General features: G+C 44.7%; 1 protein-coding gene across 6 annotated transcripts in view; it reads left to right on the top strand.

The window, feature by feature from the left end:
• Nucleotides 1-22,229, top strand: part of BLTP3A (bridge-like lipid transfer protein family member 3A) — a 243,303-nt gene that overhangs the window by 156,357 nt on the left and 64,717 nt on the right. For all 6 annotated transcript variants that reach the window (XR_010793253.1, XM_066608943.1, XM_066608930.1 and 3 more), the window contains exons 16-17: nucleotides 16,196-16,272; nucleotides 16,379-16,496. Coding sequence is in view for 5 of the 6 variants with exons in the window: in XM_066608943.1 (XP_066465040.1) it covers nucleotides 16,196-16,272; nucleotides 16,379-16,496 (195 nt within the window). In the remaining variant the exon portion in view is untranslated. The remainder of the gene's footprint in view (nucleotides 1-16,195; nucleotides 16,273-16,378; nucleotides 16,497-22,229) is intronic.

The raw sequence follows: 22,229 nt of genomic DNA on the forward strand, positions 1-22,229 counted from the left end.
CACATGAGACCCCCACAATGTGTTTGCAGAGACCATGGTATCTGCAAGCCTCTGTGTCTGCCTTCTATGTTGCCCATGATGCTCAGCCTCTAGCTGATCTTCATAGGCAATAAGTAATAATAAAAATGTCAAAACCCCACATTTACCCTATTTACTATATTTAAAAAAGAAAAGGATCACAAATCCTGTATCACTACATTCTTAATGACACAAAGTAAAAAGTTAGCACATTATTTAACCCAGCAAAATATTTAAAAAATGGCAAAAGTAGCTGATTTTGCATATCTCTTTACAAAAAAATGGAATAGAAAGTGATTTAAAAAGTCATATAGATCACCAAATGATACTACTAAAAAGTAGAATTTGTCCTGCAAAAAGGAAACCCTCACACAGCACTGTTGACTGAAAAATATTTCAACGGTCTTTGAATGCGTTGATACAAAAAAGAGTATATCTTTTTTTGGAGAAAAAAGTAACAAGATATTAAAAAATGATATAAATTCGGTATTGACATTATTGTACTAACCCGTAGAAGTAATTTAATACATTTATTTATACTGCATTGTGAACACCATAAAAAAAGAAAAAAAAGACAGAATAGCAGATTTTGTTAATCTTGCTTCTAGAAAGTACGGAATAAGAAGTGAGCAAAAACAAATCTAAAAAAAAAAAATTTTTTTACTGTAGAAAATAGTAAAAATAAAGCTGTATATACTTTGTATCGCTGGCACTATGTCGCTAGGTTGATGAAAACTTTAAAAAGTTATGGCTGTATTAATGCGACAATGAAAATTTTGGTTGGTCATTAGTGCATAAAATGGGCCTGTCGCTAAGAGGTTAAAATATATTTAAAGCTGTTATTATTTAATAGCAAGTTCAACTCTTGGGGTGGTGCCTGATATACTCTTTCTGGTGCTCATTGAGGGCGAAGTCTGACAAGCGTTTTTTGTTCGTGCCTATGTGCGTAAAAAAAAACGCGGATGATAGAATCATTGATGTGTACACATGTCCGTCTTTTACAGGCGCAAAATACTCGCACCTGCAAAAGATAGGACAACCCTGCACTGGGAAGGCCTATGCTGCGTGTAAAGATTCCCCACAGGGAGTCCCCTCATCACTGAACAGTATGACAGCACTGTCACAGTGTTCAGTGACTCCCCGGGGGGAATGAAGGAATCCCCTGTCACAGCTGTGACAGCTGTGGCAAAGGACCGCAATGCCATCCCATTGCTTTTAATGGGGCCGGCGCTACTGCCGCTGGCCCCATTGAAAGCAATGGGATGCAGGCAACCCTCGCAGTGATTTTCGGGGAAGGGCTTAAAATATAAGCCCTTCCCTGAAAATTATCCCTAGCTGCTGTAAAAAATAAAAAAATATATACATCAACTCTCTGCCGCTGTGCAGCTCTGTCGTGTCTTCTCGCTGGCTTCCCCGGCACTCTTCTAAAACTTCTTCTCCTGCTGGGGATTTAAAAATCCCTGCCTCCTGAAAGGGGCTGTGTCTGATTGGCTGATTGAATTCAATGAATGGCTGAGTGCTGCCTCTGATTGGCTGAGCGCTGTGACCAATCACTGGCAGCTCTCTGCTGTCATTCAATGAATAGCTGAGCGCTGCCTGTAATTGGCTGCACAACGGTGGAGAACTGATGTATATACGAGGGGCTGCTGATACGTCTTTGGCTTTACACAGAAAGAAACGAGATAGGAAGATGAAACTTTACATTTATTCCACTTACTCTCCACTGATGTCAACACACTTCTTGCATCAGTATTCCAAGTTCTGTAAGCTTTGCAAAGAGAAGGATTTTGGTTGTACCTCAAACCAGTCATCCGTAGCAGCCATAGCATCAGAAATAGTATGAAATTTGGTACCCTTGAGGTGTTTCTTCAGGTTTGGAAACAGATGATAGTCCGAGGGAGCTAGATCTGGTGAATAAGGTGGGTGTTCAACCAGCTGGAAGCCTAGCTCCACTAATTTTGCCATGGTCGCTTGTACAGTGTGAGCGGAGGCGTTGTCTTGCAGGAACAAGATTCCTTTGGACGGCTTGCTGCGCCTTTTGGCCTTCAGAGCTGCCTTCAATTGGTTCAAAAGTTTAATGTAATACCTTGCATTGATGGTGGAACCATTTTGAAGGTAGTCCACTAGCAGTACACCCTCCTTACCCCAGAACACAGATGCGATCACCTTAGTGGCTGATTTTTGCACCCTGAACTTCTTTGGGCGAGGAGAACCACTGTGCCTCCACTCTTTTGACTGCTCCTTGGTGTCAGGGTCATACAAATAAATCCAGGTCTCATCCATAGTGACCGGTCAATTCAGGAAGTTCTTATCAGTCCGGAATACACCCGAATAAATGGAAAACAGTGATTGGCAATGCCATCCTGTTTATGGCATATTGCTAAGGGGAAATCTGAAAGAGACGATGTACGACATGGTGGCCATTTTGAAAGCCACCATCTTGGTACCAAGTTGATATTTTCAAGTAGGAAAAGGTGCATGTGACATTCCTATCTGATAGAGAATTTGACGAGGAATCTAAATTTCTGCTTAAATGTAATCTACCTTTATTTCTGCCAAAGTTATTAATGATTTTTGCTCTGTGTGCTCCATGTTCTTTCGAATTGAAGGCTGCCGTCTTCTCCCATTCCTAATGCATTGAGAGCAACACCTCAGCAAAAATGCTTGCACAGGTGTCCAAGATATGCTGTTGCATGTGGCCACCCTCTGGATTTTCACTGCGTAAACCCTTAACTTGACTTAACATGTGGAAGTCCAAAGGATTGGGATCCGGGTAGCGTGGGGGCCACTCCACTAAGCCACGACACCAATCCACTTCCCCGGAAACTGCTGAACCCAAAACTCATGGACATCATGTTGATAATGTAGGGGAAGCACCACCTGCTAGAAGAACACTAGAAATATGCCAATTTTGTTGCACAGTGACAAACACCTTTTCAAATATCAATTGCAGATACTTGGGAGCAGTAAGGTTACCGTTGATTAAGAATGGGCCCACTATCTTCGTACCCCATACACTGCACCACACCATGACTTTCTATGTACCAACCATCTTGGAGAGACCTGTATAGTGTGAGTTTGTGTTGGACCAGTAGTAAACATTTTGTTTCTTCACCTCCCTGTTCATGTAGAAGTTTGTGTCATCACTGAACAGTACAGTCTCTGTGAAAAGTGGGTCTTGTTGCAATTGTTGTGACACACATTTCACAAATTCAAAATGGTGATCAGGATCCTCACTGAGATGATGCTCAACTCACAGAACTCTCCTGTGACAGACGCCGTGTGCTATGATGTGGGCTTTTGCAGAAGGACACCAGGATGGCCATTGTTATTGCTTCGCCTTTGTTGGACTTGCCAAAAACTATACATAACAAAACTGCCAAAGTACCTGTTTGGCAAAATTTGGCAAGCAATTTGACAACTGTGCCATAGCAGATGGGTGGTCTGTTAGGATTCTTACTACTGAAATCTGCTGCAATTACTTAGGTACTGCACTCCCCAGAGATCAGTACAATATTTGTACTCTTTTGTCGTGTCAATCTCGCAGCCATATCTGTGTCTGTAACAAACCTATTTGGATTTCTTATCAAATTCTCTATTAGATACATATGTCACATGCACCTCTTCCCATTTGAAAATATCGACTTGGTTCCAAGATGGCAGCTTTCAAGATTGTCAGTCATCATGTTGGAACCACCCTTCACAGATTTACCCTTTTCCCTTAGAAACATATCACACATAGGATGGCGATCCCAAGCACCAGTTGTATAAAGGTATTCAATAAATGTTTAAGATTGAAATAACCCTCTTACGTATAATGGCAGATCTTGGAAATGATGATGGTGTAGTACTAGAGCAGAAATAATTTTGCACCCCTTCTTTAGAATTTGTTCCCTTTCCTGTATTTAAACAGAGGTCTACAGGTCTAAGTATTGAAAAACGAGCATAAAAAATCTGCTTGCTTTAATATTTGTTCTACTTGAAAATCCCAGGTAGTGGATCTACACAGCTGCCTTTTTTAGGCAAGGCCCAACAAACGATGAAACCACATTTCACACTGAGGGCTCATATCCATGGCCATATGCTTGATCAATGCGTAGCACAGGGGTGTAACTAAGGCCTCATGTCCACGGGCTTAAAATCCGCAGCGTTTTTCCTGCACGCGGATCATCACCCCATAGGGATGCATTGGACACCCGCAGCTAGTTAAATACCTGCGGATGTCATTTTTCCTGTCAGACGCGGATCTACGTGCGGGAAAAAATGGACATGCTCCATTTTAGTGCGGGTCTCCCGCAGGGACGGCTCCCGCAGGCTTCTATTGAAGCCTATGCAAGCCGTCCGGATCCGCGGGAGACCCATATCAGAATTAAACTCACCTGCTCCAGACGATACGGTTCTTCCCTTCGTGGCCGGATCTTCTTTCTTCGGCCTGGCGGATGTGCCCTGCACGTGCGCGCGTCACGCCGCCGGCGTGCTGAGCACTTCCGCCGGGCCGAAGAAAGAAGATCCGGCCACAAAGGAGGAAGATCCGCATCGTCCGGAGCAGGTGAGTTTATTCTTCTTTTTAGGCCTCATGTCCGTGGGGCCGGAGGGACCTGCTACGGTTTCTACATGAAGAATCCGCGTCGGGCCTGATTTTCCCCGTGGACATGAGGCCTAAAGGCTCAGGCGCTCAGGTACAAATGATCCAGGTCAGCCTGTTTCCACACCCCCTTATTGATCCAGAGGAAGGCAAAAAAAAACAATGAAGCAGACGTCAATTTACCCCATTTGGTGGAAAAAATTCCTTCCCGACTCCATAATGGCAGTCAGAATAATCCCTGGATCAACGTTTGAAAGTTCCTACCTGACTCCAAGACCTGGATCAACAACGCCTCTGGTTATTTAATGTCTATATCCTGTAATATCATACTTCTCTATTGATTTTGCCATCACCACGTCCTCAGGCAAAGAGTACCATAATCTCACTGCTCTAACAGTAAAGGAACCCCCTTCTGTGTTGGTAATAAAACCTTATTTTCTCTTAGCGTAGAGGATGTCCTCTTGTTGCCATCGCAGTCCAGGCTATAAACAGATCATGGGAGAGATCTTTGTATTGTCTACTAATGTATTTATGCATAGTTATTTGGTCGCCCCTTAGCCACCTTTTTTCCATTGTGAATAGTCCTAATTTTGATTGCCTCTCAGAGTATTCTAGTCCTACCATTTGTTTTTTTAAATTTAGTTGCCTGTCTTTGAACCCCCTCAAGTAATGCAATGTCTTTGTTTAGTACTGGCGTCCAGAACTGTGCACAGTATTCTGTAAGGGGCCTGACAAGTGCCTTATATAGTGGAAGAATAATGTTCTCATCCTTCACCCCCCTATACCTCTTTTAATGCACCACAAAACTTTATTTGCCTTTGCAGCAGCTGACTGACATTGATTGCTCCAGTTAAGTCTACAGTTAACTAGTACCCCCAGGTCTTTTTTCATCTCACTTTTCTTTAGCTACTCCATTTAGTGTATATTTGTGACATCCGTTTCTCCTGCCCACCTAGAGCACCAGTAAGATAATATATCCAACGAGGAAAGCAGCATCAGAGTTGTAACAGAAATCTATGTAAACAGGATTATCCAAGCAGGATCCATTTTATTCGTCCATGGTCATGACAGCAACGTTTCGACCAGACATATGGGTCTTTCTCAAGCTGATTAACATATACTGTCATTGCCATCCAATCATAACAAACACATTAATTAAAAGCCTCCCCCACAGATGCATAACATACCTTCACTTCCTCTGCTATAGGGTGGCACGTGAATGACAGCAGCAGAAGCCAATAATTCAGCTGACGTCCATCTGTCGTACTTTTAATCCCAGCACCAGAAAGACAACACACCATTTGACGGTCCCGGTCTTAGTGGCAGATTACCCTTTCTGTCCTCCACCACATGGACCTGTCTAGCCTGCCCTACGCTCCCCTTCCCCTTCTTACTAGAGCAGACATCCCCCTGGCGGTCAGCGTGCATGTCGTGCTTCAGCAGTGCTAATCTTCTTCATCTGCCAAATTTGCAAACTTGTTGGGGCGTGCCAGTTCAGGACTAGCCTTCCTGGTTCTCTTCCCTCTACCCCGTCTATCTGTTACCCAACTAGCTGCCTGCTCATCCTGTTCTCCAAAACGGTCTTAAACCCCTGCACCTACCCCAGCGAGTGCCTGCTTAGTGAGCAGCAAACTCCTTTCCATTATACCAATGGATCTCAGTGTTGTAAGTTGCTCATCAAGATCCAGGTTCTGGGTTTCCAAATGTGATGCACACTAGAGCACATTCTAGTGCAGATCTACAATTTAACTTGAAAAAGTACCAAAAATCAACAAGATCACACTTCCCCGCGTGCCTCCATCCGTGTTCGGTTCCTCACGTGCCTCCGCTTGTTTGGGCTTCCTCACGTGCCTCCGCTTGTTTGGGCTTCCTCACGTGCCTCCGCTTGTTTGGGCTTCCTCACGTGCCTCCGCTTGTTTGGGCTTCCTCACGTGCCTGCGCCTGTTTGGGCTTCCTCACGTGCCTGCGCCTGTTTGGGCTTCCTCACGTGCCTGCGCCTGTTTGGGCTTCCTCACGTGCCTGCGCCTGTTTGGGCTTCCTCACGTGCCTGCGCCTGTTTGGGCTTCCTCACGTGCCTGCGCCTGTTTGGGCTTCCTCACGTGCCTGCGCCTGTTTGGGCTTCCTCACGTGCCTGCGCCTGTTTGGGCTTCCTCACGTGCCTGCGCCTGTTTGGGCTTCCTCACGTGCCTGCGCCTGTTTGGGCTTCCTCACGTGCCTGCGCCTGTTTGGGCTTCCTCACGTGCCTGCGCCTGTTTGGGCTTCCTCACGTGCCTGCGCCTGTTTGGGCTTCCTCACGTGCCTCCGCCTGTTTGGGCTTCCTCACGTGCCTCCGCCTGTTTGGGCTTCCTCACGTGCCTCCGCCTGTTCGCATTTTTTTTTTTTTTAAAATCACACTCACTGCTCGTTAACTCTCACTTACACACCACTTCACACTTTTTCACTTAAGAATATACTTAAGCAGTCGTCTTCCTCTCAGTTCCTCTCCCGGCTGCCAATGACTTCACACGTCAGACGCAGCTTCAGCATCAGGACCTGCTCTGCTCTCACTAGGCGGCCTACCGCTCCGGGACCCGCTTCTCTCTCCCCAACAGACGGGATCCTCCAGCGGCTCCAATGCGTACCTTGCTCCTGCTCCCTGGCGGAACTTCCGGATCCAATCACTTAAGGCCCATTTGGACACAACGATTATCGCTCAAAGCCATGTTTTGAGCGATAATCGTTGTGTCTAACTGCATTGACATTGTGCAGTTTTCGTTAAACCATCGCTCATCGATAAGTCTTATCAGGGATTCACAGCGGGATACAGCTGATACTATTGTTTCAGCTGTATCCCGCTCCCTGATGACAGGCGGGGTATGAAGAATGCAGCTATCCAGCTGCGTTCTCCATACCCTGCACAGAGCGCTTGGCTGTATAACAGCCAGGCGCTTGGTGCAGAAAACAGCTGGATGCAGAAGACAAGCAGGGCCATTCCGCTTGTCTTCTGCATCCTCCACTCAGAGCGCTTGGCTGTATGACAGCGCGCGCTCTCAGCGGGGAACAGCTGGATGCAGAGAACAAATGCCCCCCCCCCCCCGCTTGTTCTCTGCAACCCCTGGAGCACCACGTTTGAGCGATCATCTTGCAGTGTAAACGACACAACTATTTTCGCTCAAAGGTCGTGTAAAAGACATCTTCTGACCGATAATCGTTGTGTCTAAATGGGCCTTTAGTCAAATGGGCAGTGCACTTGCAGCCACATGCGGTCTCTACCTGCAGACCCACTATTTACAAATACCAGTAAAACACAGCGTTTTACCAATACGGCTATGGATATGAGGCCTAAGAGATTCCAGGGTTGTGTATTCTTGGTTCCCCTAACCTTTGAAAATGTATTCAAGTGTTTATGGAAATTCTGGATTCCTTAACCCCTAGACGACCAGCCCATAGTGTTTTTACGTCCTCCCGAAGTGGGCTTTATTCTCTGAGGACGTAAAAACGTGTCCTGCAGAGAATAAATCCCCTCGGGCTGTGGACGTGACAGCTCCATGCTGTCAGTGTCCGCAGGTAGCCGACAGCATGGAGCTGTCATCCCGGGCTGCTGTAACCCCCCCCCCCCCCCCGGCATTGCGATCGGCGCTATCCAATCGATAGCGCCGATTGTAAAAAAGTAAATAAAAGTTGAAAAAAAGTTACATATTCAGCTGCCCTGATGGATCGGATCCATCAGGGCAGCTGAAATTACTCACCGAGGTCCGCCGCACTGCTCCCCGCTCTCCCGATGCTCCGGGCCCCGTAGCCGTCCTTCTGCGCATGCGCGCCAGGCGGCATTACGTCAGCCGCATGCGCAAAAGGCCCGGCGGCGCGGGAAATTTAAAATCTCCTGGCTCCCGGCTCCTGTAGGTAGCCGGGAGGCAGGAGATGTCAGCGGGGACCGCGGTCGCCGATACCGCGATCGCCGTTATACAATGAATAACCGCGATCGCGGAAAAGTAAACAAAGATGTTAAAAAAAGAAAAGCTTCACCTCCCCTCATGGATCGGATCCATGAGGGAAGGTGAAAATACTCACCCCGCTTCCTCCATGTCCTCCGGACCCCCCGCTGGCTTCTGCGATGTGGCGCGCATGCGCAGAAGGCCGGCGAGCCCGGCAAATTCAAAATCTCCCTGCACCCGGCTGCCACAGTTAGCCGAGTGCAGGGAGATATGACTGGGGACCGCTGTATGCGGTTTCCAGTCATATGATCACCGTTATCCATCGGATAACGGTGATCATATAAAGTTAAAAAGTTAAAAAAAAAAAAAAGTTAAAAGTTTATAAAGTTAAAGTTTCATCTCCCCTTACGGATCGTATCCGTAAGGGGGGATGAAATTACGTACCCAAGGTCCCGGATTTGTTCCCTGATGGGATGTTCATCCGCAGACCTTACCCCAGCTTCTGCGCATGCGCCCGTCAGCATGGTGGCAGACGCATGCACAAAAGTGAAATATTGCCCAAGAAATTTAAAATCTCACTGCTCCTGGCTACCAAAGGTAGCCAAGAGCCTAGAGATGTCACGGGGAGCCGCAGTATGCAGTTACTGGTCACGTGATCGCCGTTATCCAATGCATAATGGCGATCACGTAAAAGTTCTTTAAAAAGTGGCAGTTTCATCTCCCCTCACCGATGCGATCGGTGAGAGGAGATGAAACATCTTCTCGGAGGCTTCCGCATTTGAATCCAGATGCGATTATCCTCCATGGACCCTTCCGACTGCTGCGCATGCGGCCGCCGGCAAAATGCCGGACACATTCGCAGGAGCCGGGAAGCCCAGGAAATTTTAAATCTCCTTGCTCCCAGTGACCAACGGTCGCTGAGTGCTTGGAGCTGTGACCGGCGGCCTCGTTGAGCGGTCCCCGGTCACATGATAAAGTAGCGAACTAACATTAGGCCGATCACACATGACCGGAGAGGAATTACGGGTTCTGCATGCGCTTAATCAGCGGTAATCCACGGATCAATCGCATGCATTGGATTACACAATTCCCCCCAATTAGTGGGTCGGAATTACGTAATCTGTCACTGTAGGGTTCAGAACTAAAATATAACTTTTATTGAATCTTTATAAAAAAGAACTTGATGAACAAGTCTCAAATAGGACACACATATAGCTAAAAGAGAGTACTCCTTAAACAAAATTCCCAGAGATGACGGAATGGCCGTATTTCGGGATAGAGAATTTAAAGCTATACAGCCTTAAAAGGAGTAGACCATAGAAGGTTCAAAACAATCAGTGATTTGTTACAGAATTATGTAGTGTAGCTATAACCTTTTACTCAAAGGGTCAAACTAGCTAGTACGTTCAGAAGTTTCTCAGAACACCAACAACCTCGAGAAGTCTCCGTAGCCCTCTAATCGAGGGGTTAACTCGGTGATTGGGTTCAGAATTTTTTGAACTTCACACGTTACCCCAGCCTAGTTTAGTGCACAGGGGTATACATAAATCCCTCTAAATTGCACTCCAATAGAGACTTCAGGGTAATCTCAGCAGAAAAGAGAAGATCCACTCCTCCCAGATCTAGTCCACTATACATAGATATAGATAACTTCCCATGTGGCTATATCTGATGGAGAATAGACCATTGATAACTTAGAAAAAATTCCAAAATTGATTACTTCCAATCCAAAATAAGGAGAGGAAAGATAATCCATCAATTATATGGAATAGTCTTAGGACGTCACTTCTTAAGAAAAATTACGCGGTTCGACGCGTTTCTGCTACAGTTAGAGTAGCGTCATCAGGAACCAAATTCCATATCTGGACGTCAAAAAGTCAGTAAACAACATGTTTAGTAAGTTGTAAAGGTAAAGGAGAGGCTGGTGCTGCTACCTTCTCTCGTTCTTATTGCTTTCTAGGGGGGAATCTCTGGGGGATATTTAACCCTTAGAATGCTAGCATCGTCTACCTCTCCTTTACCTTTACAACTTCCGCTACAATCTAATTTTTGTCGAGCAGCTTAAGGATGTTGTTTACTGACTTTTTGACGTCCAGATATGGAATTTGGTTCCTGATGACGCTACTCTAACTGTAGCAGAAACGCGACGAACCGCGTAATTTTTCTTAAGAAGTGACGTCCTAAGACTATTCCATATAATTGATGGATTATCTTTCCTCTCCTTATTTTGGATTGGAAGTAATCAATTTTGGAATTTTTTCTAAGTTATCAATGGTCTATTCTCCATCAGATATAGCCACATGGGAAGTTATCTGTATATAGTGGACTAGATCTGGGAGGAGTGGATCTTCTCTTTTCTGCTGAGATTACCCTGAAGTCTCTATTGGAGTGCAATTTAGAGGGATTTATGTATACCCCTGTGCACTAAACTAGGCTGGGGTAACGTGTGAAGTTCAAAAAATTCTGAACACAATCACCGAGTTAACCCCTCGATTAGAGGGCTACGGAGATTTCTCGAGGTTGTTGGTGTTCTGAGAAACTTCTGAACGTACTAGCTAGTTTGACCCTTTGAGTAAAAGGTTATAGCTACACTACATAATTCTGTAGCAAATCACTGATTGTTTTGAACCTTCTATGGTCTACTCCTTTTAAAGCTGTATAGCTTTAAATTCTCTATCCCGAAATACGGCCGTTCCGTCATCTCTGGGAATTTTGTTTAAGGAGTACTCTCTTTTAGCTATATGTGTGTCCTATTTGAGACTTGTTCATCAAGTTCTTTTTTATAAAGATTCAATAAAAGTTATATTTTAGTTCTGAACCCTACAGTGACAAATTCAGTTTGACCATCAGGTGTTCCTCCTGCTCCAGTGATTTCTTGTTCGGAATTACGTAATCCACTCGCAGAAACAGAACACGGCATGCTATATTTTACCGCGGATATCCGCGACCTAGAGCCCATTGTGCTCTATGACCGTGGATATACCCGCAGCCCATATGCAAACACATTGTGTACAGGCTGCGGGTACCCGGGTCATCCCTAAGCGTCGGCGCGGGAAATAAAAATAAACAACGGTGTACTGCGCATGACCGCCTGTGTGAGTAGGCAGTTATTCGCAGTACATTACGCGGCCGTACGCAGGGTCACAGCCGGGCTCACAGCTGGAATCCGTTTCGGGCCTCCGCAAGCGGATTCCACCTACGGCCGTGTGAGCCCGGCGTTATTAAGACCGCTACCTGTAATCCGTAATTTACAAGAAGCCCCTGGAACGCTCGCCTTCATGCAGTTCCAGGAGCAGCTTGTTGAGCGCCTTCTCTGTGAGACCGCTGCACCGCAGCAAGTTTACAAAGCCTCACAGAGCGCCACTTTTTACACCCCATACCTGCTGCTGAGGTTACGAAATACCCCCCAAAAAAGCATGAGAGGAGGGGGATAACCCGGTTTTCTTGCCCCATGTGCCCAACCCAACCAGCCTCCGTAATTACCCCTGTCTTCAGACATAAAACGCAGTTTATATTATTACCTTTATCTAATATTTAGGGAATGCCAAAAAATGGGGATTGCGGGGTGGGGTGGGGGTGGGGGTGGGATTATTTTTAGGAAGTCAATTTTTTTTCCGTATAAATGGGCAATGGGGCCTGGAATTTATTCAGTTCTGCCCTGAAATCCAGCGGGCATTTCCTCCATTATGGGCCTAGCCATGTGTCCTGTAAGTAGATTAGGGCCACAATGGATATGTTTCTGTACACGGGACAAACAGGGGTATCCATTTTGGGGTGCAAGTCTTCATTCCTATGTACACTGTACAAAAAAAAAGAGTTTTTAAATTGACAAAATTGACAAAAAATGAAAATCGTAATTTTTTCCTTCTGCTTTGCTTAGATTCATTCAACTACTGTGGGGTCAAAATACGCAGTACACCCCTAGATTAATTTGTTAAGGGGTCTAGTTTTCAAAATGGGGTCATTTGTGGGGGTTCTCTATTGTTTTGGCCGCTCAATGGCTCTACAAGTGGGCAATGGGGCCTGGAATTTATTCCGTTGTACCCTGAAATCCAAAGGGTGCTTTTTCCATTATAGGCCTAGCCATGTTTGCTTTAAGTAGATTAGGGCCACAATGGGTATGTTTCTGAACACGGGACAAACGGGGGTATCCATTTTGGGGTGAACGTCTTCATTCCTATGTACACTGGACAAAAAAAACTTTTTAAATTGACACAATTGCCAAAAAAATGAAAATCATAATTTTTTCCTTCTCCTTGGCTTAGATTCATTCAAAAACTGTGAAGTCAAAAAAGTCATCGTACCCCTAGATAAATTCGTTAAGGGGTCTACTTTTCAAAATGGGGTCACTTGTGGGGGTTCATTTTGGGCCACATTGTGCATACAGACGTAATACTAGGACCACAATGGGTATGTTTCTGAGCACAGGACAAACAGGCGTACCCATTTTGGGGTGCAAGGCTTCATTTATATATGTGTTGTACAAAAAAAACTGCTTTTGAAATGACAGAATTACCAAAAAAAATTAAAACGATTATTTTTTTCCTTCGGCTTGGCTTAGATTCATTCAAAAACTGTGAAGTCAAAAGAGTCATCGTACCCCTAGATAAATTCGTTAAGGGGTCTACTTTTCAAAATGGGGTCACTTGTGGGGGTTCTCCATCGTTTTGGTCACTCAATGGCTCTACAAGTGTGCAATAGGGCCTAAATCTCCTTCAAGCAAAATTTCTGTTCCGAAAGCCACCGGTTGCTCCTTTCATTTTGGGCCCCATTATGCATACAGACGTAATACTAGGGCCACAATGGGTTTGTTTCTGAGCACGGGACAAACAGGCTTATCCATTCTGTGGTGCAAATCCTCATTTTCATGTGTACTATAGAAAAAATTCCTGTCTTTAAAATAACAGATTTGCAAAAATATGAAATTTTAGTTTTTCTCTTCTAAATTGTATTGACTCCTAAAAAAAACTGTGGGGTTAAAACACTCATGACACCCCTCAGTGAATACGTTAAGGGGTGTAGTTTTTTAAAATGGAGTCATTTGTGGGGGTATCTATCATTTTGACTCCTATGAGCCTTTCCAATCTTGGCTTGGTGTAGGAAAACAGTGTTCCTCAAAATGCTGAAAAGTAATGTTAAATTTGTACGTCTCCTAAATGGTTAAAAAAAAACTAACGTTTTTCCAATGTTCGCCGATAATAAAGTAAACGGATGGAAATATATATCTTAGCAAAAATTTCTATATTATGTTTGCACATATTTGAGATATTGCAGTTGGAAATGTGAAAAAATGATGATTTTTTTTCAAAATTTTCCCAATTTTGGCGCTTTTAATAAATAAACACATTCTATCGGTCTTTTTTTTCCGCCTAAATGAAGTACAACATGTGGTGAAAAAACAATGTCAGAATCGCTTGGATATGCAAAACCTTTCTGGTGTTTTTCCATGCTAAATTGACACGTGTCAGATTTGCTAAATTTGGCCTGGTCATTAAGGCGCAAACAGGCTTGGTCACTAAGGGGTTAAATGAACAAACATTTTTTTTCCACTTTTGCCCGCTCAGTTACCAGCTTGTTTAAGGTCCTGATGACCAACTAACTTTTCTGTTTTATTCAGCGTCGCATTCCAAGAGCCCATAACTTTATTTTTGTTTTCCAGCCTTTTTTTTTCAAGGACACGTTGTACGTGAACAAGTGACTATGGTTCATACATTGACTCTTTGAATAATAGTTGCTTAGTGTAAAGGTATCTTAACACCTTAAAGCTCCATGACATACAGCTACATCATGAAGGTTCAGGTTTGTATGAAGGTGGAGCAGGGATCGATCCCTCTCCATACAATGCGGGAACCAGCTGTTTCTTACAGCTGACACCCAGTGGTAGACAAGGAGCTGCCGGGATAAATGTATATTCAATTGTTATTAATTTTAAGCCTTTTTAACTTCATATTTAAGTCCCAAAAAACGTCTTTAAGCACGTAGTCCTTTTCATATATGCTGGTTCAGCATCTTCATCCCTCCATTTTTACTTTACTCTTTGAATCCTATGTACCTAGCTCTAATTGCAGCTAATACGGGTAAATGTCAGCTGTTTCACACAATCTGCACATATGCTCTGAACGGCACAAAGACAAAGGCTCAGACTCCAGACACAGAGCTCAGTATCCTAAAGAATGTGACTGTTCCTGCAGCCCCACCCAACCCCTTTAACTATAGGCCCAAAGGCAAATTTTGGACCTTGGCCCTCAGCAGCATGTTGATTGGATGCACGAGCCACAGTGGCATTACTAGGATCTGTAAAGAAACATAAGTAGGTAATGCTACATTGTTCAGAAAGTCTCTGTACCCATTGTCATTGAGGGTGAACTTCAGTATAACCAATAGACCTAGTCCTTCCTAGCACAAACACGTCCAACAGAACCTCCTCCAAACTTCACTGCTGGGACAATGTAGAAACCGCTCTCCAGGCAACACTCAAGTACAGCCATCCAATCTGAAGATGGTGTACTGTGATTCAGCTATCCACAACACTTGATTCTACTCATTTACAGTCCAAGACCGATGCTCCAAGCACCAATCACAGGTGCCTCTGTGCATTCACTGCTGTGATGTTGGGCTTGTGTGCAACTACTCGTCCATGGTAGCCCTTGAATTTCAATTCCCTATGGATGGTTCTGGTGCTAATGGATGTTTCTATGACCTATTAGACTTTCTGAATGAGTGTTTCAGCAGACAATGTGTGTGATGTAGGGATGAGCGAGTATACTCGCTAAGGCACTACTCGTTCGAGTAATGTGCCTTAGCCGAGTATCTCCCTGCTCGTCCCTGAAGATTCGGGAGCCGCTGCAGCTGACAGGTGAGTCGCAGCGGGGAGCGGGGCAGAGCGGGCGGGAGAGAGGGAGAGAGAGATCTCCCCTCCGTTCCACCCCGCTCTCCCCGCCCCGCGCCAGCCTCCGAATCTTCCGGGACGAGCAGGGAGATACTCGGCTAAGGCACATTACTCGAACGAGTAGTGCCTTAGCGAGTATACTCGCTCATCCCTAGTGTGATGCCTTCACAGCTCATGCAAGACTTCATTGTCCACTTTCTGTCAGTTTACGAGGTCTCCTCAAATATGGATGCACTGCACACATACTAAAGGTTTTCCATATCCAAATAACAGAGTCAACAATGGAAGGTCCAAAAGCACTGCAATGTTCCTTACTGATTGGTTGCTCAGGTGAGATCCCACCACCATACCCCACTGGAAGTCTGTCACCTCGACACCTCATAGTATTCTGGTGGTTTTTGTACTGGGATAGGTCTGTGATGCTCTCCTTTTTATACTTGAAGCTCACACATCTGATTTGCATATTCCCTATTTGCATAGGATTGGTGGGTGTTCCAGTAATTTTGTCAACATAATAGTTTATTACCTCCATACTGCTACTGAACAAAATCCAGTGTACTACCATTATACAAAGCCCAAATAATACCACCACACGATTACCGCTAAATAGTGTTGGAATAATATTACTATACTTATCTTGATATTACTTTATGGATCTTGTAGTCTGTTTATTGTTTATTAGTTTCTTAATTTAGGTGTTTAAAAAAAAAAGTTTGATGGACTTTTTTCCCAACCTTTCAAATTAATAACAAAAAACCTAATTCATTGTGCTTTTTCTTCCCCATTTAGAAATAACCCTCAGTGGAGAAAGTGTTTTAACAGAAGATGACTCTTCACAAAGTACAGAAGGCCCTGAACCACAGCAGGTTGTTAAAAATACATATCCGATAGTAGTTCCATAGCACAGGTGTGTGGATATATGAATCATGGCTGATTAACAAAAACACACTGTACCATTGTTTTGTATTCTAGATTCTTACAGTGACCCTTCACAATGTCTCCTCTGTGTCACATCTGTTTGGAGATGATGTGACTGTTACTGTCAAAGCTTTAGACATCAGCTGTGCTCAAAAAGTTGGAGATTTGAAAGGTAAATGTGAGAATGGGTTTATGGGCAGCTTCACCAGAAAATTCCCGCTAGACTTCAAATCTAGCAATCCGAATAAATGCATGGTTGGACAGCTAATATAGTAACCTAGTATGTTAGGCCAAAAAAGATGTTCTACACCTATGTTGGTGTAGAAACCTTCTTTCCTCTAGACGTAGAGGATGATCCATTGTTGCAATCACAGTCCCTGGTATAAATAGATCACCATATTGACTCATGATATATGTATAAATAGTTATTAGGGCTCTTCACAGCTGTTGTGAATAACCCCAATTTTGATAATCTCTCATGCTATTGAAGTCCGCCCATTCTATTTGTTAATTTAGTTTCCCGCCTTTGAACCCACTCAACCTCTGATATGGCCTTTTTGTGTACCAGTACCGAAAACTGTACACAATATTCCATGTGTGCCTTGGGTCATTAGCAGAGTGGAGAGAAGGACTTTTGGGTGGTAAGCACTGTGAAGAGCCTTATGGATGACAGGTAGAAGGTCAGTTCATAGAATGGTAGAGTTGGAAAGGACCTCCAGGGTCATCTAGTCCAACCCCCTGCTCAGTGCAGGATTCACTGAATCATCCCAGACAGATGTTTGTGCAGCCTTTGTTTGAACACTTCCATTGAAGAAGAACTCGCCACCTCCCATGGTAACCTTTTCCACTCATTGATCACCCTCACTGTTAGAAAGTGTTTTCTATTATCTAATTAGATATTTCCTAGATCCTTTAACCGTTCCTTATAGGCCATGGTTTGCAGACCGCTCACCATCTCGGTAACTCTTGAGCTTGCTCCAGTTTGTCGATGTGTTTTTTTAATGTGGGGTACCCAGAACTGGACACGGTATTCCAGATAAGGGTAGAGGGGGATAATTACCTCACGTGATCTAGATTCTATGGTTCTCTTAATACATCCCAGAATTGTGTTTGCTTTTTTGGCTGCTGCATCACATTGTTGACTCATGTTTAGTCTATGATCCATTAGTACAGATAGTCCCCTACTTGCAAACATTCGAGTTACGAATTTCACTAGATACGAACTATCTGTCCTGCACAGCATGATGTAATGCTATGGCATTACATCATACTGTGCAGGGACCGGACAAGCTTCTATCAAGCCTGATAGAAGCCTGTCCGGTCAGATCGCGGCTGCTAGGCAGCCGGGGACCTCCTGAAAGGCCCTAGGGCTGTCTATGCAGAGCGCCTATCAAGCCGTGCGCTTGATGGGCACTCTGCATAGGCAGCCCTGGGGGCTTTCAGGAGGTCCCCAGCTGCCTAGCAACCGCACAGCGTCCCGCGATCTCATCGTGGGACGCTGTACGGGCCCCCTGAACGTCGGGTGCAGGCTGTTTCTTACAGCGGGCACCCGGCGGCAGCAGTTCCGACGAGCCGCACCGCTCGTCAGAACTGTTAACACTTTAAATACCGCTGTCAGAGCGGTATTTAAAGTTTTAACAGTTCAGACGAGCGGCGCGGCTCGTCGGAACTGCTGCCGCCGGGTGCCCGCTGTGAGAACAGCCGGCACCCGATGGTGTATGGAGCGGGATCCACCCGCGATCCCGCTCCATACAAGCATTTGTTCGACTTGCGAACAAATCGACTTGCGAACAGGCTCCTGGAACGGAACCTGTTCGCAAGTCGGGGACCATCTGTATACCCAAGTCTTTTTCACATGTGCTGTGTAGCCTAATTCCTCCCATTCTGTTTATGCTTTTTTCATTTTTCTTGCCCTGATGTAGGACTTTGCATTTCTCCTTGTTAAACATCATTCTGTTCACCGCAAATTTGATATGTTCTTTCCTGCAGATCATTTATAAATATATATAAAACAACAGTGGGCCTAGGACATAGACTTATGGTACACCACTTGATACATTCTTCCACTTGGATGTGCAGCCATTTATGACCACTCTTTGAGTACGATCACTCAGCCAGTTGTGAATCCACCTAACAGTTCAGTTGCCTTGTCAATCCCATATTTGGTCATTTTTTTCAAGTATAGTATGAGATACTTTGTCAAATGCTTTACTAAACTCAATACTATATCCACTGCATTGCTCAACTCAATCGGTGATTCTGTCATTAAAGGAAATTAGATTCGTCTGGCATGACTTGTTTGTTACAAGCCCATGCTGACTCTGCTTAATTACTCCATTTTTATCCAAGTACTTATATACATACTTTCCCGGTATAGAAGTCAGGTTCACAGGCCTGTAGTTTCCTGGATCCACCGTCTTCCCTTTTTTTCAAGATACTGGCATTTGCCCTTTTCCAATCTGGAACTTCTCCTGTTCTCCAGGAATTTTCAAAGATTATGGTGAGTGGTTCAGCAATTACCTCCGCTGCTTCCTTTACTATCCTAGAATGTACTTCATCTGGCCCTTGAGACTTGAATACATTTAAGTTAGCTAAGTGTTCCCTCACCATCTCCCTGCTTATAGATAGTCTGCATTCTTTTATTCCCTCCCAATAGCACAGGGAAGATCAGTTGATGTTATATCTACTTTTGTGAAAGAAAGCAAATACAAAATAGGAATTTAAAAAGTTCAGCCTTCTCAACATCATTCTTAGCCAATTCACCATTTTCATCTCGTAAGCATCCAATAGCATCTTTGAGTTTTCTTTTGCTTTTGACATACCCCCAAAATCATTTTTTACTGCTTTTGACCTCTGTTGCAAGTCTCAATTCATTATCAGCTTCAGCTTTTCCAACACTTGCCCTACAGTTTCTGCAGACCGCATTATATTCTTCTTTAGATATTCCCCCTCTTACATTTGCTAAACATTTTTTTTGTTTTAATATTGTGTGCAAGTTCTGTGTTCATCCATCCTGATTTCTTTAAATGCTTCCTATTCTTTCTTCTTTTAGGGATTGTTAACGATTGTGCTTTGAGAATCTAATTTTGCAATATTTCCCAACCTTCTTGGACATTTCCATCCTTAAGAACATCAAGCCATTAGATTCTTCCAACCCTCTTTCTGAGTCCATTAAAATCTGCCTTTTTGAAATCCAACCTTGAGGTCTGAGTTTTCTCAGGTCTTCCTCCTCTTTTTATTCAAAATTCAAGGATAGCATGATCAGTTCCTCCTAAGGTCCCAGCCACCCTTACTACCTCAATCATTTCCTCCCTGTTGGTAAGAATTAGGTCCAAGATAGCAGATCCCCTTGTTTTCTTTTCGACCTTTTGGAAGATAAAGAGTCGATAAGAGTGATGGGTTTAAATTAAATTCTATATTTGACGGGCGACCAGTGCAGTGACTGGCACAGGGTGGAGGCATCCGTGTACTGGCTTAACGAGAAGATAAGCCTGGCTGCTACATTCAGGATGGATTGGAAAGTAGAGCGTTTGGACGTGGCAAGCCAGACCAGTAGAGCGTTTCAGTAATCAAACAGAGAATGGATAAGAGCGATAGTAAGAGTTTTTGATATCTCCACAGTGAGGAAAGGGCTGATTCGAGAGATGATTTTATGGTGCAAGTGACTTAACGTGGGGAGTAAGGGATAGGTCAGAATCAAATTTGACCACAAGACAAAGGGTGTGCTGTCAAGGTTTTATGGTGGTACCACAAACTGAGATGGAGCGATCAGGTTTGGGTTAGTCAGTAGTTGGCAAAAACGCAAGAAGTTCAGTTTTTGGGAAGTTTTAGATAAACAGATAGTGTTAGAGACAGCGAGCTGACAATTACTGGCGTTTTCTAGCAGCAAGTGTGTAATGATGCGGGAAGAAGTATAAAATTGGATGCGGTCAAAGTAGAGATGTTATCAAAGCCAAAATTTATCGATAGTTTGTCCCATGGGACAAAGAGGAGTGGGCCAAGGACTGAACCCTGAGGAACTGGAACAGCAAGAGAAAGAGGAGAAGAAGAGACGTTGAATGAGACCCTGAATGAGCGGTCAGAGAGGTATGAGGAAATCCAGGAGAGCACAGCATCCTTAAGGCCAATAGCACAGAGCATATTCAGGAGGGTTTGGTAATCTACAATGTCAAACACCGCAGAGAGATCCAGAAGAATCAGTAGAGAGTGGTTGCCTTTAGACTTCGTTGTCAGATCGTTTGACACTTTACTAAGAGCAGTTTCTGTAGAATGCAGAAAGTGAAAACCAAACTCTAAGGCCTCCTTCCCACGAACGGATTTACGCCGCGGAAATTCGCGGCAAAAATCCGCTGCGTTGCCCCCTGCTATTAGGTTCTATTGAACCTAATAGCACAATGCTCACGATGCGGAATTCCACCGCGGAATTTCACACCGTGAAATCTCCCGTCCTCACCCGCAGCATGCTCTATTTGCCGCGGGTGTACGCGCTGACGGCTTCCATTGCAGTCAATGGAAGCCGTCCGTTCACGCTATCTCCCGCTGTAACACAGCGGAAGATAGCGTGAAAACGCTTCCCCGCCTACCGCCGCCGCGTCATATGACGCGGCCGGCGCGTCACGTGACACGGCCGGCTGCGTCATGTGACGCGGTGGGCGTGTCACATGACGCGACGGCGGTGGGCGGGGAAGCGTCTTCACGCTATCTTCCGCTGGTAAGTATGGCGTCTCTGTGGGGCGCCGTGACGGGCTTCACTGCGGAATATTCCGCAGCGGAGCCCGTCACGCTCGTGTGAAGCCGGCCTTAGATCAAGAAGAGAGTTACCTGAGAAATAGCTTATTAGGCAAGAATACTCCAGATCTTTCAGGAGTTTGGAGATAAAGGGGAGATAAAAGATGGGTCAATAGTTGAGAACACAGGATGAGTCAAGAGAAGGTTTTTTTGTTTTTTTTTTAGTAATGGGGATATGACAACATGTTTGAAGGAGGAGGGAAAAGTACTAGAAGAGGCTGGGGAGAGGGACTTTAGGAGGTGAGAGGCAATAGGATCATTAGAGCAGGTAGTAGGGCAAGAAGAAGAGAGGAGACTGGAGGCTTTCTTCTGTTTTTGGATCAGGTGCTTAGAATGAACTAGAGGAGGTGCAGGAGAGAAGGGGATCAAAGCTAATCGGGGACTGGGAAATTATTTCCTAACTTATATTGTTAATTTTCTCTTTAAAATAGGCCGCCAGATCTTCAGCGCTGAGTTCTGTCATAGGGAGCTATAATTGATCCAGTAAAATTTTTAAAGAGTTTTAGGCTCCTGTCGACAGGCGAATTATCACTGCGTTCCCCGCAGCGATCATCCATAAGCATGTATATAAACGCAGTAAATGCTTTCCATAGCGTTTTTATGGAAAGCGCAGCCCCCCTGTCCACGAGCAGAGAATCATAGCGATTCACCGCTTGCGGCTGGCAAATCGTAGCATGCTGCGAATTGCCGCGATTCTCCGCGGTGAGCCTATCTGTCAGATAGGCTTACCGCGGAGATCCGTCAGCTGTCTCCTGCTCCCCGGCGGCGGAGATATCTGCCGTGGGATATCGCAACTCCCGTGGACAGGCAGCCTTACTGTAGTGTTCAGCAGCCAGATTTCTGCAAGAGAGGGAAGAGATCTGGAATAGTGCTGACTGTAATAAGTCTGAAAATTGCTGGGTGCGAACATTCTGAAGATTTCTGTGTGTGTGCGGTTGATTGGATTGTGCTTAGGAAGATAAGAATGTTTGATAGTAAAAGAAAAGGAGTTAAGAAAATAGAGTGGGAGAGAGGAGTTTGCAAAGTCAGAAAAGGCCAAATTAAAGGGGTTGTCCCGCGCCGAAACGGTTTTTTTTTTTTTTCAATAGCCCCCCCGTTCGGCGCGAGACAAACCCGA

This window comes from Eleutherodactylus coqui, chromosome 1 (assembly GCF_035609145.1).
Source record: "Eleutherodactylus coqui strain aEleCoq1 chromosome 1, aEleCoq1.hap1, whole genome shotgun sequence".
NCBI classification, from domain to species: Eukaryota; Metazoa; Chordata; class Amphibia; order Anura; family Eleutherodactylidae; genus Eleutherodactylus; species Eleutherodactylus coqui.